We start from the raw sequence: 20229 nt of genomic DNA, 5'->3' as shown, positions 1-20229 counted from the left end.
AATATCTGATGTGTGTTGAAATTTGATCAATGATTTTCTTCAATGATGAAAACTAATCTCAGGTATCACTAATAATGAAACGGTTGCATTTATTAAAATGGGGAGTAAAACACAGATTTCTTTGTAGTCTAATTTCATCAACCTTTCTCTGTAATTCTTGAGATAAATTTCTTCCATCCTAACTTACCACACCACAAAATCGCAAATTTTATGACTATACAAAGGCGAGACAATTAAGGGGAGACACAAGATAATCAGCTAAAAACAGTCTAACTTAATGTTTCACATACTGTTTTCCTTATGAGGATTCCATAACAAGTTGAAAAGTTGTGACCAAAAAAGGTTTCTATACTCAAATAAAACAATAATTTTATTGGAAACAATAAATATCATAAGCATACTTTTCAATTTCGAATGCATATTATCATAATAAAAGCAGAAGTAAAGAAACCCATATAATTTATTTAATCCAGCATTTCTCCAACTTCAGTGTGCAGAAAACAGTCCATTTCAAAGCATCCTTAACATGTGATATCAGACTTAGCAGTGCTGGTTCAAAGTGCATTAAACCATCTGACAAGAACGAGAAGACTCCTTTATTCCTAGAAACATTCCCATTTCCTTGTTTTACCCAGGGACTTTCTTCTATAAAAACAGAACGTTCACTAATATAATTCACTGAGCCTAAGACTCGATGACTATGAGACACACTATTATTTTATATACCCCTACTAAAGGAAAAAAAGCTGCCAATTATAACCATAAACACCAATGCTTATCAAATACAACCCAATTTCAGGGGTGTTAAAATGGAAAAAATAGGTCTTAGAGGCAATGACTATGTAATTACAAATACTGCTCCCTATTTGAATCTACTTGGTTCCAGAGTTTAGATGGTTAAGAATCTGGATAACAAGGGATATACGTATTTTCAAAAGAGAAAATCTATTAAAAATGAAACCAGTGGAGGGAAGTAATAAGCCCAGAAAAAAAAGATGATGTTATGAGTCCTAAAAACACAGTTAAAGAGAGTGGCCTTTCAAAACAACCCTCTATATTTTCCAAATGTGTTTCTGCATGTGCTGTAATTTTTACATATTTATTTTACTTCTAGACACCTTATTGCATTCACTTAAAAATCTCAAGTGTTTATGAATCTTTTGGACTTTGTATACCATCCGTGTCATTTGCAAGTAAACAGTTTTATTTCTTCTTTTCCATCCTTTTTGTGGTTTATTTAATCTTTTTTCCTTAGTGTACAGATCTGACCCTCCAATACGATACTGGAAAAAGGGTGATCAGAGTGGAACTTTGTCTTGTTCCTAATCTAAGGAGAAGAGCAGTCCTCTTCTATATTCTGTTGAATATAGTGTTAGCTAAACCGAATTTTATAGATATCCTTTTGTCAAGCTGAGGAAGTTCTCTCTATTCTTCCCTTGCAGAGTTTTTAATGTATCTAAGTAACAAACTGTATCAAATGCTTTCTCTACTAAGATTATCATTTGGGTTTTTTTCCCTCCCTTATTCTGTTTACATGGTCAATTAAACTGATTTTAAATTAACCTTGAATGTATGGAATAAATCCTACCTGGACACGATGTAGTATATATTTAATAAATCACTGGACATCTGCTACTATTTTGTTTAGGATATTTGTGTCTATGTTCATAAGAGACACTAGTGTATAATTTTCCTTTCTTGTAGTATCTTGCCAGGTTGTGGTATCAAAGGTATGTTGAACTCAGAAAATGAGTTCAAAGGTACCATGTGTCATATTGTTAAAATGTACATCACTAATACCTCTCACTTTCCCTAAAGAGACAGAAGTTACAATGCGTTAACATCACCTTATTTTACTTCCTATGTAAAATACTAGCATATGTGAGTACTTGTAAAAGAAAGAAAAAAATAGTTTTTTTATGGATAAGAACAGAAGGAAAAAGATATTCTGTAAAAATTACTACAAAAAGTTATTATAAATTAATAAGTACTCAAGTATCATTTTTAATAAGCTCAAGTTGGAATGGAATACCAAAGAAACACAGGTATGATGCTTAAAACCCATATGCAAAATAAGTACTTCAAACAGGTTTTTTAAAGCAGAAATACCTTGCTTTAATGCAATAAAAAGAGTATCTGACGGTGTTATGTGGATGCTTATTAACGTAATTACTGTATGATCAATTTTTATATTAAATAATCATCTGTTCAAAAAATATAAATGTTCATTTAAGAAATTCATTTAAAGTAGCAGATAGATGTACATTCTATGTCACCCTAGCTAATTTGAGAATTCTAGTGAGATTAGGATTTTAGTTTAAATATACAAAATATTTTTAGAAATTAATAATTATTTTCTTCCATGAACACTAAGTATGCATTTTTTAATCCACTAATCTATCTTTCCTTTTATTCTTTCTAAGCCCATTAATCCCTGGGCTAGAATACAATGGGGTCATGATAGCTCACTACAACTTCTAACTCCTGGGCTCAAGCTATCCTCCAGCCTCTGTCTCCCAAGTAGCAAGGAATATAGACAAGTGCCACCATACCTTGTCTAATTTTTCTGTTTTTTCTAGACACAGAGTCTCACTATGTTGCTCAGGCTCCTAATCTTTATATTTAAAGTAGCAAAATTACACAACAAATCCAAATTTTAAAACATCAAAGGGTTAAGAACAACTGCCTCTTACAGTTTAGGAAATAAGAGTATAAGACTTGGTCAGCATTATATACAAGGTCAGCTGCTAAATCAATAAAGACTCTATATGACATGCAATGTTCTCTTAAGTATACTCCATAATTCCCTTTTAAAGGTTCCATATAGCTGTTAACATATCATCATGTAAAGGGACCAAGTATGTTTTTAGATCGAAAAAAAAGAACCTATTGAAAATTATAGTGTAAGTTTGATATCTAAAACTGATAAAGGACATTAAATATTCAATTGATTATATAGTTTATCTTCTTATAATTTAGAAGAGCTTTAGCAAGGGTTTACTGGTTTTGGCTTATAGGGAGAATATAAAACGTTACATTTGTGTGTTTATTTGGTTTAAAAATGACAGAGGACATTGTAGATACCAATACTAGCTTTGGGCCTTCCCCTCCCTGTCTTCAATTTAAAGAAGAATCTTTTAAATAATACTGGATGATGGGGAACATTCTTCTACTGTTTCTAAGACTTCTCTAAATCAATGCCCCAAACCCCTAAGGGTTAGGAGAACAGAAACAATTAAGGAAAAGCAAAAAATGTTACAGGTTCACTAAAGATACTAAAAGTTACATCCTAATAAATATTGTTAAGAGATTCTTTACAGTACTTATAACTTTTTCCCATAAACAGCCAGCTACCATTAATTTTTTTTCACAAATTCAGTTAGTGGTTATTATTAATATAGTATTTATTGATATACACAGCAGTTACATATTAAAAAAGTTATAGTACCAATTCCAAATCTGTATCCATTTTATTCTAAAGCTACACAAAATACTTTCAAAAAAGCAGTAATAGCAAAATACACTACAAAAACTTGGTAAAAGTTATGCATATAGATTTCGATCTCAATAATCCAAATTTTGACATAAACAGATCCTAAACACTGCCAGTTATTTTATATGTCTTCAGAATTGCTCAGTAAGTACACCAAGTATAGCAGAATTTAGTGGGTTTTTTTTAAGTTTTGTTTTTAATTGACACATAATATTATATAAATTTATGGGTTATAATGTTTTAATTCATATATACATCATGCAATAACCAAATCTGAGTAGTTACATACCCATTACCCTAAATATCGTAAGCTTTTTTGTTCCTGAATTACTTATTATTAAGGAAGATAGACCTAATCAAAGTAAATATTTGGTATTGCCAAATTTAGTAGCATAGACTAAGCAACAAAATTCAGAAAAAGAAGGGGGATTGAATGGAAAATTTGGAGGTTTCATGGGAGACATTAGAAAGACTTTTTTCAATCTTTAAAGACTAACCAGAATTTAGTTAAGCAGGGATAAACGCAACCATAAGAAAATCACCACTAAAAAAAGAAAAAAAGAAAAAAAAAGGCAAGAAAGGGTAAGGGACGATAAGCAAAAAATTACTTCCTATGGTAGAAAGAAAAAGACTACAGCAGAAGTAACAGAACCAGAATTGCTATGGTTATCAACGAGCTGTGAATCAAGCAAAATAATTTAGCTGAAAAGCTGACAAGTTTCTGTAATGAATTAACATTAAATTAAGTCTGAGAGCAGGATAGTGACGGTGTAAACTAAAGAAGAAAACACCAGGATGCCAGCTAAGACACTGTACTCAGAGGCCAGGGAACTGAAGGTGGCAGAGAAAAAAGAAGTGTACTATGAACATAAGCAAATGACTGTAAGGCTTTTAGACATACAGCTTAGAAAGTGGTGTTATCACTTCCTCATCTAGGAGACAGAAGAAATTAATTTGCATGGGAAATAATGAACTCATTTTAGGCATGGTATGCCTAAATTAATGGTGAGATATCCGAGACAAAAGTCTAATACACGAACAAGATACAGATTCAAATTTCAAGAATTGCCAAAGTTTAACACACTAAATAAGAAAAACAACATTCTGAAGAACAAGTAAAGACAACAGGTCATCTATCTCACTGAATGCTTCGTTTATTTATGAAATCATTTCCTTTGTAATCTTTGGAATGAAAAGAGTCATAGAGTAGAAATATGAGACCTAGATTATAGTTCTGGTTCAGGAATTCATAGTATATAGATTAAACCATAAACTATTTGGGTCTTGACTTTAACATAAATATATAGAAATGAGAAAGATTATCTACTTCTAACATTCTGTGATTTCACATACCTCAAAATAAGACTAAAGGTCAGGGCATTCATTCACACCTAAATAGAAAAAAATAATACATCTACACAGAAGTATAAGACAGATCCAGAAAAGGTTTAATTTAACCAATATTTACCCCTTCATTTATTTAAAAAAAAAAAAAAGACATGACTAAACGTACTGTCAGGCTACATCAGTATATGTTTATTAAACACATCATCTTTTCAGTTTACACAATAGTTTTAAACAAATGATCTTATTTATTCCTCACAAATCCCAATGAACAAGGCAAAGATAACTGTCACCATTTTACCAATAAGTAAAAAGATTTAGAAAAGTTAAGAACACAGCCCAATGTCATGCAGTTAGTAAGTGAAAAGCCAGGGCTCACATTAAGATAACATTCCTAATTCCTTCCCCTTTCTATTAGGCTGCCAGAATTGTCAAATTAAAAAGCACAGTATCTCTAAGGAAAATAAAGTATTAATAAAAAGAAAAAAAACCAAAACAATGGAGGACAAGGAAATATAGTGAGAGGCAAGTATTAAAATGCTGATGCAAAAAGTAAAACAAGATAGGCAAATATATTTTCTTTTTCAGCAAATGAAGCAAAAAGGTAGAAATAGGTGATACAGATACTATTAAGAAGCAAGAGTTTGGAACTATGAAAAAATTAAAAATTAAGATGCCACCTGAAAACATTTACGAAGCCAAGACAAACACATCATGCTATTCTTCTTACCTTTTCAGTTGCTGAAACAGATGGCTTTGATACAAAACCCAACCTGTCCTTCACAGATAACTTAGTTACATTCTAAAAAAATTAAAATGGACATATTCAGTGTTTCCCCAAAGATATATAAGTCTCTTGGGATTCTGAACATTCTGATTCTACTAATATACAGCAAATCTATGAGTATACCGATGTTAATCACAAAAACTTGGGCATTTATTTCAAGAAAGAAAAACAGAAAAAAAGTGTGGAAAAACAAAAACAAACAGCATGTGATATTAATCATAAAAAAAATGATGTAAAATAAGAAGTCAAGTGGTTGCTAAAGTCACTTCCACTGACACAGAATCATAAATTCTTAGAATCCTATGCTAGTAAGCAGAAAAGTCTGAACATTCTGAATATTAGATTTCAGTACAGTACTTAAAATATACGCCCTCTTTGTGAGCTTAATAATCATTGCCATTTGTTCCTAAAGTTCATTTCTTTTATGCCCAAATACGCTGTATTTGGTGATGATTGGGAATGTTAGAATTAATGATTTTTAATAACTAATTATTTACCAATTTATATTCTTTATGTTCTTATAGAATTGCAACATCTTACTCTTCAGGAATTATTTAGGAAGACTATTTTAATAAGGTGGGACCCATTAGGTAAGTAATATACTACAGTCTAACTTTATTTCACACATCAAATGCTGAAACAGATGGATACAAAGAAAAGCTAGATTTCAGAGATTGAGAGTGTAGGAACAAGAGATTGCCACTCAAGTGTGGAAGAATGTGGGAAGGAAAGGACATAGGGAGAAGAAACTCCTAGAATCAGGAACAACTGACATAGAGTTCTGAGAGAGCTCTTTAAGTACTTGAAACAGTACAGTATCAAGCATGCTAAAGCTGATGGTTTAAGTCTTTGCTTCCCAAAACGTTTTAGTTTAGTCTACTACACAATTGTCTCTGAAACAGAATTCTAATTAAGTAAAAGATGATGGAAAAAATAAGATTTAATATACTGAACTTCACCCTTCAGGTAGTTTTGCTGAAATATACCACTTCCACAAGGTGAAAAAGAAACTGGTCTCATAAATAAGTATTAATGAGAGAGAAGAATTTAAGATTCAAATACTATGGGAAAAGGAGAGTATGAAAAAAGTTATGGTAATGGTTAAAAAAAAACTTAATAGATGGGGTTCAAATATGTAAAGACTACCACATTTCTATGTAAAATACATACAATTAACTATACTTAATCAAATCACCAAGGAAAATTAATTTGCTGAAAAACTACTATGTTACAGGTATAATATTAAGACCTTCCCTTTACCTGAGGAAGGTCTGAAGTGGCACTCTGGGCTTCTGCAGGTTCAACAGTACCTGATGGTACTGGACCCAAACGTTCCTTGACTGACTGCTTCACAACAGGCAGAATGGGTTGCTGGACTAAAGGCTGCATTACCTCAGAACAAGAAAAAAATTCAAACAAGCTGATTAGCTCGGGAGTATGGAAAATAACCTTTGTTATTTTGTTACCCAATTGTCCATACAGCGAAAGTTTTAAAGCTATAGCTTATAATCAAAAGCTAACTGCCTTCGAATTTCTTCCACACATGCATAGACAAGTTTTCTTTGCATAAAAAAATTTATAAAGTATGGGGGAAAATTAAAAACCACCCTTCACTATCTTCTAACTTAACAGATTACACAAGCAACTAGTCTAAAATTACACACTGATCAATTCTCAGTAGGCAAGGCAAAGAAAGGAAAAAAGTGAGAGAGATAGGAAGAAAGAATTTATAAGGTGAACCCAGAGTCGGATTTCCTGAAATATGTAAATACCATCTACTGAGAGCCTCCTCTCTGCCTGAGACTATTATACATGCTTTATACATACCATTTCTTATAATGCTCTAAACTAGGGATTAACTTCATAAATAAATGAGAGAGCAGGTTAGAAAGGTTGAGTAAGTTCCTCAAGTCACTAATAGTCAACAGTAGCTAACAACAGTATTAGGATCCAAACTCAAATCTGCCTGATTCTAATACCCTTGCTCTTAAACACTATACTAAGAGCTTTCTAAGCAAAGTACTTAATTTCATACAAATTTCTCTCTTACCTTTGGGGAAGTAGTTTGTAACTGCTGGGTGTTTCCTTCTCTGTGCCAATAAACCTTAATAAAGCGATTGTTTAATACTGCTTCTGTACTTGATATTGCTTTCTTCGCTTCTTCATATGTTGCAAATTGGATAAGGGCACCTTCGGGATCACCATTATAGGCAACCTAAGATTTAAAGTATTAAGAACAGTGAATTTACAGAGGAATCTGTTGCTTTAGACAGGAAAATTCATCAAGAAGCAAAATACTGGTCCTCCTAAGTAAGATCCTATGCATACACTTCTTCATATCTAGATTATTACAAGTTTACTTTCAGTCCAGGAGAAATAGTAACTGATAATTGTTCAAAGTATAAAAAGGGCCTCCTCATATACAGCACTAGAGACTATTGATTGCATAAATGGTATATTTAGGCATTGAACATATTTCTTGTTACCCTTCATTTTAATACTACTATGAGAAATAACTCTTATACGTCAATGAGTGACATGGCCAAGATCTACATAGTCTGGAGGAGGGAGTAAGCGACTTTGCAAGGGGTAATAGTTAATTAAAATTACAGAAAAACCCATCCATATAGTATCTCAAATTTATAATCCCTACAACACTATTTCCAAAACCATGAGAGAATTTAAGAACAAAAATAAAAGACCTACATAATAATAGCATCTATCACACAACCACATTGATACATGAAAAAAACTAAAATTTCAAGTTTTCCTTTTTCCAAAATGTGAACTATACCAAATAGAAAGGCTACTGATTTGTGAGCATTGCTATATTTTTGATCAGTTCCAGGAGTCATCTTTGGGGTCTTCTTAAGTATAAGATCATATTACTGGTAAAAAGCAAGAGTTTGACCTCCTGTGTTCCCATGTGGATGCCCTTTATTTCCTTCTCTTGCCTGATTGTATTGGCTAGAACTTCCAGCACTATGCTGAATAGTAGTGGCGATAGAGGACAACCTTGTCTGGTTCCACATCTAAGTGGAAAAGCTTTCAGTTTTACTCCATTCAGTAAAATATAACCTGTGGGTTTGTCATAGATGACTGCGATCAGTTTAAGAATTGTGCCACCTATGCCTATACTCTTCAGTGTTCTAATTAGAAAAAGATGCTGGATTTTATCAAATGTTTTTTCTGCATCTACTGAGAGGATCATATGGTCTTTGTTTTTGCTTCTGTTGATATGGTGGATTTCATTTATGAACTTTCATATGTTAAACCAGCCTTGCCTCGCTGGGATGAAAACTACTTGATCATGATGTATGACTTTTTTTGATGAGAAACTGTAATCTTTTGGCTAGGATTTTTTTGAGAATTTTTGCATCTATATCTGTTAGTGAAATTGGTCTATAGTTCTCCTTTGTAGTTGGGTCTTTCCTGGTTTTTGTATCAGGGTGATGTTTGCTTCGTAGAAAGTGTTGGGAAAGAATCGTTTCTCCTCAGATTTTTGTAATAATTTCTGCAGCATGGGAATACACTCTTCTTTGAAGGTCTGATAGAATTCTGGTGTGAAGCAATCTCGACCAGGGCATTTTTTCATAGGGAGACTTTTTATTGTTTCTTTGATCTCAGTGCTTGAAATTGGTCTGTTCAGGAAATCTATTTGTTCCTGGCTAAGTCTAGGGACAGGGTGATTCCAAATATTGATCCATTTCCTTCACATTGTCAAATTTCTGGGCATACAGTTTCCTGTAGTACTCAAGAGATAATGTAGGTCTTTTATCTCTGTGGCATCTGTTGTTATTTTAAGGATTTTATACATCCATACACTAGCAAGTAATAAACCCAAAACTCTTCATTGCAAATGTTTTATTCTTTCAATAATAGCAGTATTTTTCAAAGTGTTGTATATGTGTATAAATCACAAGAAACATGCAGCAACAGAGAGTAGAGATTAAGGGCACAGTCTGAGTTAAAATGACTGGCTCAAGTTTTGGCTCCTGTTCTTACACAAGCATGAACAAAGTTATTTAACCCTTCTGTGCCTGTTCTACAGTATAAATAATAAAAATATACACTCCATACTGTTTAAGAATTAAATACTGATTCATGTGGAACAGAGAATATACAGTTGTAAGTTGTCAATAAATATTAATTATAAGAATCATTTTAGGTAGTATTTTAATAATCATACATTTGTTAGAGCTTAAAAACATTAATTTCACTAAGTTTAATTAGAGAAGCTAAAGAGTTGAGCTGCTTTTGAAAAACACATATGTTATAAATAATAATGCAGGCAGTATGCAGATACAGCAAAAGGACCAATAAAGAGAAAGAATTGACCTCGCCAGTAATTAAATCCAAACAGAACAATACTAAGATACCATGTTTTGCTCCTCAGCTTTGAGGGATGTTTTAAATTAATATTACCAGTCCAGTAATTTTGTAGGAATAACCTGAAAACTTTTTTTATATATAGATGTAAATATGATAGATCAAATCAAATTGCCATAAAAAGATATTCAAGATGAAGTAAACAACTATAAGATCTATGGGCTCATAGATCTTTAAGTTTGCGTGTGGATACAGAAATTTACAACAAACTAGAAAATCACACAGTAAATTCTTAACAATAATGTAGTTATACATGGGTAGGAGAATATAAAGAATACAAGGAGTTTCCTTGGAATTCTATATACATTGCAAGGCATGGTGGCTCATGCCTGTAAACCCAGTACTTTGGAAGGTTGAGAAAGGAGGATCGCTTGTAGCCAGGAATTCAAAACCAGCCTAGACAATAGCTGGTCTTCAACAAGACCAGCCTGGGCAGTAGCAAGACCCTATCTCTACCAAAATAAACAAAAATTAGCCTGGTGTGGTGGCACATGCCTACAAGTCCCCTATTTGGGAGGCTGAAGTGGGAAGATCAATGGTCCAGGAGTTTGAGGTTGCAGTGAGCTCTAATGATACCACTGCACTCTTGACTGGGTTCGGCCTAAAAACAAACAAACAAAACACTATGTACCTCTATTGCTCTGCCTCTAAGAAAACAGAGTTTTCTTCCTCTATTATTTTCATAACAGAACTTCTTAATGGCAATAAAACAAAATTTTCCAAATGTTCAACTGATGAGCTGTATCCTTTGAAAATTTACTTATTTTAACTGGATTATTAAACATAAATTATTCTAGCTGAAAGATCACTATATAAAAGGTGGTAAGACTTTCCACACATGACATAATATAAACTCAATATTAAAAAACCACACAAGTTATCTATATCCAAGCCACCGTTTAATTTTAGGTGAAGTCAAATACAAATTGCTCTGTCATTTATCTTTAAGTATGTCCAAAAGTGGTAAAGAGTATGTTTAAATTAATTACAGATGACATGGTTATTTGAGCCCCCAAAGTCTGTTAAACATACCCGATCACAGAAGCAGCAAAAGTATGAAGTATTGTGGTAAAATGATTTTCAGAAACTGATAAGGTTAGATTTTGTCAAGTGTGATTATTTAACTTCACTATAATTTTATGACACTTTCTATTATGTAAAAAGTTGATAATGATACAATCAATCAAAATTCCTGACTTTTGAAAGTAAAAAACTTACTCAAAAATCACATTTTTACTAAAAAGTAAAATTCTATTTCATGTCCAATATTTCAAGTTTAGAACATTAACAAATTTTCCATAATATTTCTTTATAAATGCAGTTTCATCGCATTATGCTTCCTAAACAATAATGCAGACACAATAAACAACAGACAGTTGTATGATTCTTACCTGTAAGTTAACTAAGGTTCCAAATCGACTAAAATGTTCATTAAGTTTGCTGATATTATTTAATTCTGGAGGAACTTTTCTAAGTTCAAGTTTGGTATTTTCGTTTCCAAATTGAACCTTTTTCTGGAAGCCTGGGCTGTTTGTTCTATTAAAATTTGGTCTGCAAACAGAATTCAAGTTCATCAATACATTTATAATTCCTGGTAAGTATAAATCACAAAAGAAATAATGTTTTACACATGCAAAATGGATGCCAAATTAAGTTCAACTTTTTCCCCAAAACTGAACATACTGACTGATTCATAAAGGAATCTCAATTTTTTTTTCCAAAAAAAAACTTTCCAAATTTGTAGTGTTAGCATCTTTCACGAAAACCAACTGAGAAGGGTCAGGCATGTCATTTGTTACTTTCCACTTAGGATCTGCTCCTATTTAACATTCTTAGAAGGAAAGATTCTACAACCCCCGTTTAGTGAATCTGCATATATAACCTTTATTCCTTTTCTGTAAAAGCTAGTTTACTGAAATGCATCTTAGATTTTGCTGTATTATGACAATATAGTATTTTATATTTGATTTTAAACTGTATTTTCTGTGACTGTCTCAACCTCTTTTGAGCTTAAAAAAATGTGTAGGAACTGTAGGCCATCTATTTGACAACTGAAAAAAGGACAAAACTGTGACCCAGAGAGATTATACTGTGTGCCGTAAAATCACAGAATTAATCACAAAGAATTAACAGTGATTCTCAACCTTCCTAATGCCGCAATGTATTTTCACTGTTACAAAGGGGTCACGACCCACAGGTTGAGAACTGCTGAATTTGAAGCTATCCATTATTAAACAGATGTTTAAGCTCTAAAAGTACAATCCTAATCTCTACTCATATATACAAATTTATAAGTGAATCACACATCCCCCTCCACTTTGATTCCTTACCCCTTTCTCCAAAGACTGTCCTTGACAACTTAATGCCTATCTGACCTCCACAACGTCCCAAAAGCCTTTTCTACCTCCTAATAGGACTTGCCTACATGCAAAAAAGTCTTGCCAGACCTAATCCACATCTCCTTTTTCTTAATGACGTAAGGCCCCTGACTATCCTATATATGGCTAGTACCCAACAATAAGATGAAGAGCAGTTTTTTTCTTCTGGAGGAGAGGGAAGTAGAAAGAGAAATGATCCTCAACTACCAGATCATTTTATAATAAAATGCCTTTCTCGTATTAGACAACTAACTTTCAAATTTTTAGAAAATAACTTATACTTTAGTTGGAAATTACCAACAAAAGAGAATAGTTTTATGGAAAACAAAATACAATACTGTCATAATAATACAGCAATGATCCCCCAAATCAAGGCACAATTAAATTCCTCAATTCTTCCAGCTTACTTATCAAACCAAGTCTTCTTTGTAGGAATTCCAGGCTCCCCTGAACCAATGGTTCTTTTCCTTGATTCTGAATCCACTACTATCCTCATACTGCTTTTATTAGGAGGCTTTTCTGTTTTAAAACAAAAGAAAATGAAAGAAAGCAGGTTAATTTCTGTTTAATATAACTACTTCCTTAAATTTATATTGAAAAGTTCTAGGTTTTTGTCCAAATAGGTATCTTTTAGAGGAAATGGAAATAAATGCACAATAATCCTCCCTATCCATGGTTTTGCTTTTCACTGTTTTAGTCACCCACAGTTAATCACAGTCCACAATTTTAAATGAAAAATTGCAGAAATAAACTATAAAATTTAAATTATATGTTATTTTGAGTGGCATGATAAAACCACATGCCAGTCTGCTCTATTTCTTCATTTCATCTCACAGGTATTTTTTTTTTAATTAAATCATAGCTGTGTACATTAATGCAATCATGGGGTACAATGTGCTGGTTTTATATGCAATGTGAAATGTTTTCATCAAACTGGTTAACATAGCCTTCACAGCATTTTCTTATTTTGTTAAGACATTTATATTCTACACCTAGTAAATTTCACATGTGCCCTTGAAAGATGTACTGCAGGTGTAGTCCCACCAATTACCCACCCTCCACCCATCAGTTTTATCTACTTATATCATCATATGAAGAAGGGTAGGTAAAGTATAATAAGATATTTTGAGAGAGAAAAAGGAACTATCTTCACATAAACTTTATTACAGTACATTGTTTTAAATGTTCTATTTTATTAGATATTATTGTTAATCTCTTACTGCTCCTATATATAAATTGAACTTTATCAAAGGTACGTATGTACAGGAAAAACTATATTTAAGATTTGGTACTATCCATTCCAGGCATTCATTAGGGGTCTTGGAATGCATCACTCACAGACAAAGGAAGACTAATATACATTCAAATACAAGAATCTAAGAGAGTTAACTTATTTCAATATGCTGTTTTATTCCTCACACCCAAATGTAAAGAATCAATAATTCTCACATGCCAAATTAAAATGGGATTCTGTAAGCCACTTTTTAAGGAGTAAAACCATGGCACTGTTCCCATCTGCCATTACCCTCCCCACAAATAAATAACAACTCCTCTCAAGGCTTTACATTAGTAGATCTGAAATCAAATGCACAACCTAAAAGATTTAAAGTTTAATGCTAATCCAGTAACCTTAGAGAACTTATAACTTAGGGATGTGACTGAAGTTAGCTGCTTATTTAAAAAACAAAATGTAAACATAACGTATTTAATTTAAAAAGGAAAATATTCAAAACTGAAAGTAGCGTGCAAAAGAGCTGTCAAGATCTCCTTTCAACATTTTATGTTCACTTAGATGGCTTTTTATGAATATAATACATTTAACCTGTGATTCCCAAATAACTCCAAAGTTTAAAACATGTAAACCTTAATTTACCAAAAAGAAAAATATAATTTTAAAATTCCTTTTTTACAGGAAAACAAATTGATTGTATAAAATCCTATTCTTACATATCTCTAAACACATACAAGTAACCAAAAGAATCTAGAATTTGTTTCAGCACAATTTCTCTCATAGCTAGAACTATGATCTCCGCGGAGGAGGTCATATTAATCTCTAGAGCCCATAAGGACTTTGCTCTGAGCACTAGTCCTAAATTTAACTGCTTGGTTTTATCTGGCCATCTTGTTCTAGAAATCCTATGAGTATCTCAGAACTCAGCATAACTTCCAATTATCTTCATATTGAATCTACTTTTTATCTTTCTACAACATTTCTACTAATGAAATCATCATTTTCCCAGTCACCTCAATTATATCTGAGTCTTGACTCAGCATATACCATATACACAAGAGACCCAAAACCAACGCCCCAGAGCCCAGCTGCTTTCCTCCATCTTCTACCTTTCCCACAACACTGGCAGCATTTCCATCTACATTTAAACATTACAACTCAAACTACTACTCCATTTACAAAAAAGAGAACCTCAGGAACCTCAGACTTTCACATTCTACCTCCCACTGAACATTTCTACTCAAATGCCCTATGGGCACAACAAATTAAACACTTCCCAAAATGTGGTTATCTTCCTATCAAATCTGTTCTTCTCAAAGAAAGTTGTTATTATCTGCCCAATTATCCAAGATAGAAATCTTTGACTCATTACACCCTCTCCACTACTTCCATCCTAAGTTCCACAATTTAGCAAGTTAAAGCCTGTTAATTCCTTCTACTAAACTTAAACCTTTTCACTTCTCACTGTTATTTACCCTAGTCTAGCTACTATCACCTCGATTTCAGATTTCTTCAAATGCCTTTAATGGGCCTCTTCCCTCCCTTTACAATCCTTATTTCCTGTTTTAGTCACAAGGTCCTTAGTGTACCACAGCTTACATGTGCTGTACTATCCTCTTTCTTTGGCAGATTCTCTCCCTAAGCAGATAGGGTGAAAACATCCTGTATGTAGCATTGCTAATGTTCACAGAGTAATCTATAGTTTCTTTGCCTAGTAGTACCTTCATAGGCCCAGTTCTATAATAGGATTTTTAGTTCCTGTCTCCCAAGCCTGGTTCACTGTCCCTTTTGAATAATCTGTGAGCTATCCATTATCATTTTTGTTTTTCACTTCAGTATGTTCTGTGTCAGAAAACTCAGTGAGAAAGCAATAATGTGTTTTTCCCCCCTAGTAATGGAAATGGGTTTGCTCCAACTCACCTGTATTCTCTCATTCAGATTCCCTTTTATTAGTTATTTATTTTAAGAAAGGTTAAGTATTAACAAAAGCGATTCTTCTTGGTATATAATCAGCAAATGTAGCTAATAGTTAATAGGTATGTGTTTCCCTTCCATATTCTTTTTGTTTTTCTGCTTTAAAAGCACCAGAACTGTTTTTCTTGAATGTAAATGGAAAACTGCTTAATCCTCCTGCCTATATCCAACCATGTGATCATCTATCAAGTTCTCTACCTCCTTAAAAATCTGGAAAAAACGATTGTGAGGGCTTCTAAGTCACTTTTATATTAGTAATTTCAACGTATTAAAGGGCCTAAGACTTTTGTATATGTTTAATAAGAATAAACCCCATTAAGATTTAAACTATTACACGTAAAAGTGTAAGTATTACATAATAATCTTTGACAAATTTAAATTAAGGCCATCTATAGGATATTAGAAATGTGTAATACTAATATTATAAGCTTTTATGTATAGGTCACAATCCAAGACTATAAATTTGAAACCCAAACAGGGAACAGAAGAGAACATATGGAGGGAGAAGGAAAGAACTGAAAAAAGACAAGAAAATAAAAGTACTATAAGCTATCTTCAATTTAAATGAGTTACAGGTGGGGAATAGTGGCTCAAGCCTATAATTTCAGCACTGTGGGAGGTTGAAGAAGGACAATCACTTGAAATCTGGGGTTTGAAACCAACCTAAGTAAAAGCAAGAACCCATCTCTGAAAAAAAAAAAAAAGAAAAATTAGCCAAGTGTGGTGGGTCACACAGGCTTGTAGTCCCAGCTATTCCAGACTTTCTTGTTGGGGGCAGGAGGATCACTTGAGTCCAGAAGTTTGAGGCTGCAGTGAAACATGATGATACCCCTGCACTCTAGCAGGACAACAGAGTGGAACTCAGTCGCAAAAAAAAAAAAAAAAAAAAAAAAGGTAAACAGGCCATTAAATCAGCTGTTTGATACATAAAAACACTTATGTATGGAGAATATTCCTAAACCAGTTCACAAAAATAGTGTATCATGTATCTAAAGAACAGTACTAAAATAATCACTGTGTACAGTAATGATTCACGAGAAAAGGCATTCAAAATTTTAAAGTAGGTATGCTAGACAATAAGGCCAATAGGACCATATTCTACAATTTTGTAACTATATGAAAGAAAAGCTCCAGTTACTGTAACTCTAACTTGTACATGTTAAGATTTACCTGTAAGAGGTTTGATTCATCTTCCTTCCCTCAATCACAATCAGAAATTGACCTGGCATTGAAATGGGTCAATATCAATTTATAAGTGGAAGCAAAAGAAAGAGATGACTTGAAGTAAGAGTTCCCGGTAAGAACAACAAATACTGGTATAACGAAAGAAAATAAGTGCTAAATAGTAACCCAAAGAAGGAAAGAGGGTTTTTGTGAACCAGCTAGGTGGGAGAGTGATTCTGGAAATGAAACATCTATAATCTTGAGTGACTATTTTTCAATTACAAGCAATCTGTAAGTACATCCCTTAAAAAGAAACTGTTTATCATTTTGTTGTAGTTGTTATTGTTAATGACAACTATTTAAATTCTTCAAGGACAATTTAAAAGATGGGTGAGGAAGACATTCACATCAAATGTTGTCCTATAATCTCAACGAACATGCAAATTTAAATCAAAATATTCCTTATAACTTCATCACAAAAAGTTCTTCAAACATTCAAGGAAGATGCTCAGAATCTGATACCTTTCTATAAAGATATTTAAAAACCACAAAGTAATATAAGTAATCACAAGATTACTTAACCACATTAGGAACTGCTATTTATTTAAACGAATTGGGCTTTAATTCGCAACTAACGAGGCATGATTTTTTATTCTAATTAGATAAAGCAGCAAAGGAAGATTGAAAGAATGGAATTTAAAAGTTAACTGAGCTACTAGTTAGGAAGTAAGTTTTTTTTTTTTTTTTTAGCCAGGCAATATTTTCTATAATGTCTGACAATTTTTTGCTTCCCTGTATCTAAAGTTATCTGTAGGAAATGCTACATATCTTTCAAATTAAAATCAACTCTCTTACTTAACAGTTTACAGCACTATTACACCACCTGTGTTGTTTGGCCTTGTGACTTTATCAGTCTAAACTCTTTACTTTTTAGCTATTTCATCCAAAAGTCTGTCTTATCTAAGAAAATTTTAAAAGATGAGTCACTGCCTAACATAAAATTTCCTTAAAATATTATAAACAGCAATATTAAATGTCAATATGCCAAAAGTAAACAAAAATAAAATACATACCGAACACTAGTTTGTATAGGTAATTTCATTACCCAAATTAGCAATACATTTATCTTTAAGACCTAAAACATTACTCTCAAGAATTTCCAATTAAGATTATAGATGATACAAAATACCACACAAACACACAAAAAAACTATCTGAGAAAATAAGTACTTCTGTGAAATTCCTTTCCCTCTTCAATACTAGAATAAAATGTCACCTACTCCACAACACCACAAATATGAAACCACACATTACCTTTTCTGTTATCGAAGATCAAAAAGGATTCAGAAAAAAAACAAGACCACCATCCCTTATCTATCCAATAAATATAAACAGGACCAACTGTTTTCTCATAAGTGTCTTCTCTTTCTTGATATTATGAAAATTATAGGAAGAAAAGATTAATCATAGTACCTCTGGGTGGCAAATCCATATCCCCTGATGTCAGTCCTATCAAGTTAGGCCTTTGTGCATGCACTCTGTGTCTATACATAGGTCTGGAAGTGTTTGTTATGCTTGGGGCTTCAGGATTGTAGCCATCTGTGTCATATGTATCTGGTAATACAAAAACTGTAATTAAAAAACAATTATAAAACTCTACTAGGTAATTTTTAATACTAATAATAGAAAAAGTAAACTATAACATTATATAATAAATGTTTTATATGTATTAAAAAGAAAACTTAGTATTTAAAAAAGTTATAGAAAATATACAGGGTTTTTTTTACATCTTAATGGAAGGCTTATTTAATGTGTATTAATCATGCTCATGTTGATTCTGTACAATTTTATTAAGAAAAAGAGTCTTGAGAGAGCAATTCACTCTCTAGACATTTTTTTACTCTGGAAGAATAAGTTATGGACATAGAAAGGGCCAAAACTGCACCTGCAGTAAAAAGAGAGGGTGGAGCAGGAGGCGGCGGCTGGTGGTGAATGCCAGTTGTTACTACAGTAGGAACAGAACTGGTCGCAGAGTTTGGAGGAGCATCCATGCCAGATGGCTGCAAAGGAGGAAGTGGAGGTGGTGGTCCTGTCAAAACCAAAGAATAAGAAATATCATCTGAAAGTAAACAAATAAAAAAGTTATTTTACATCCAAATATAATACTCTCATTTATCAAACTATAATATCTACCAACACCAAGCTCTTACAATTGAATTAGTTTTCTAGGATAAACTATTCTCAGTACATTCCAAAATAGTTCTGCCTTCAGCTATAAAGGACTGCAGGCAGCTAGGGCTGATCTGTGCCATACATAATTCACAAGGCCACTGTGAACCAAAGTAACTGGCATAGGCTGAAAAGGGGAGGTATATCCAAACAGGAGCATACTGCTCTTAGTTTCTTTCAGGCACCTATGGGATTTCTTTAAATACTTTTAATTTAAGCATCAAAATATTAACTTTATAAAAAAGACTATGACTGGTTAGATAATAACTTCAAACAAAGAAACATGTTTACTTACCTGTGACAGGTGGGAGACTGGGTGGCAAAGGACCCGGAGGTGGCACTGGGGGTCTAAGATTCACAGGTGGGGGTGTGAGAATTGGTGGAGGTGGAGGGAGTCCAGGAGGTGGTGGTCCTTCAACAACAGGAGGCTGTGCTGGGAAGGGCAGCATACCAGGAAGATTCACATCTTCTACAACTACTGGGTCACTTCCATGATCAAAGGGACACATGTCTCCTCTCATACAAAAACCCTTTTCTATGAGAAAAAAGAAAAAAGAAAAAAAATATGTGAAAAGCACTGGAAATATAAATTTTCTCTAAGTTAGCAAGAACAATATTTAAAAATATAAATATTTTTGGCAGGGCAAGGTGGTTCATGCCTGTAATCCTAGCACTGTAGGAGCCCATGGAAGGTGGATTGTTTGAGCTCAGGAGTCCAAGAACAGCCTGAGCAAGTGTGAGACCTCGTCTCTACGAAAAATAGAAAATCTAGCTGGGCATTGCGGTGGATGCCTGTAGTCCCTTTTGGGAGGCAGAGGCTAGAGTATCACTTGAGTCCAAGAGTTTAAGGTTACTGTGAGCTATGACATCATGGCACTACCCAGGTTGGCCAAAATAAAAATAGAAATATTTTTAATATTGGGCAAAATACAATTAACCACTTCATAAGATCTATCTGCTTATTTATAGTAATATAAATATTTACAAGTGATAATGCAGCTAACCTATACTACTATAAAGAAAAAAAATCACTACATTAAAATATGTGTTAACAGGGTAATAAAAAACTTAAATATAATTTGTCATACTTTTGCCATTAGAAATGTAATTCTTAATTTAAATCTCACACTTTAAAGAATGTTGCAACTATGGCTTTAACACTAATTATAAATATTTTACAGTAAATCCTTGAAAGCCTTCAGTTCTTTTATAAAATTCTTTTCTTTTTTTTTTTTTTTTTT

General features: G+C 33.0%; 1 protein-coding gene across 15 annotated transcripts in view; it reads right to left on the bottom strand.

Moving 5' to 3' along the window:
• The window catches only part of RBM26 (RNA binding motif protein 26), an 83495-nt gene that overhangs the window by 29543 nt on the left and 33723 nt on the right, over positions 1-20229 (bottom strand). For 6 of the 15 annotated variants that reach the window (XM_023513189.1, XM_023513176.1, XM_023513181.1 and 3 more), the window contains exons 7-14: positions 19284-19523; positions 18705-18848; positions 18233-18388; positions 12799-12910; positions 11405-11564; positions 7675-7839; positions 6885-7016; positions 5568-5639 (exon numbers count right to left, since the gene is read on the bottom strand). In XM_023513189.1, the coding sequence (XP_023368957.1) occupies positions 5568-5639; positions 6885-7016; positions 7675-7839; positions 11405-11564; positions 12799-12910; positions 18233-18388; positions 18705-18848; positions 19284-19523 (1181 nt within the window). The remainder of the gene's footprint in view (positions 1-5567; positions 5640-6884; positions 7017-7674; positions 7840-11404; positions 11565-12798; positions 12911-18232; positions 18389-18704; positions 18849-19283; positions 19524-20229) is intronic. The other 9 variants (XM_023513177.1, XM_023513184.1, XM_023513178.1 and 6 more) reach the window with 6 other exon arrangements.

The sequence above is a fragment of the Otolemur garnettii genome, unplaced genomic scaffold (assembly GCF_000181295.1).
Source record: "Otolemur garnettii isolate 467f Iridium unplaced genomic scaffold, OtoGar3 scaffold00036, whole genome shotgun sequence".
NCBI lineage: Eukaryota > Metazoa > Chordata > Mammalia > Primates > Galagidae > Otolemur > Otolemur garnettii.
This window is presented reverse-complemented; position numbering and strand designations above follow the sequence as displayed.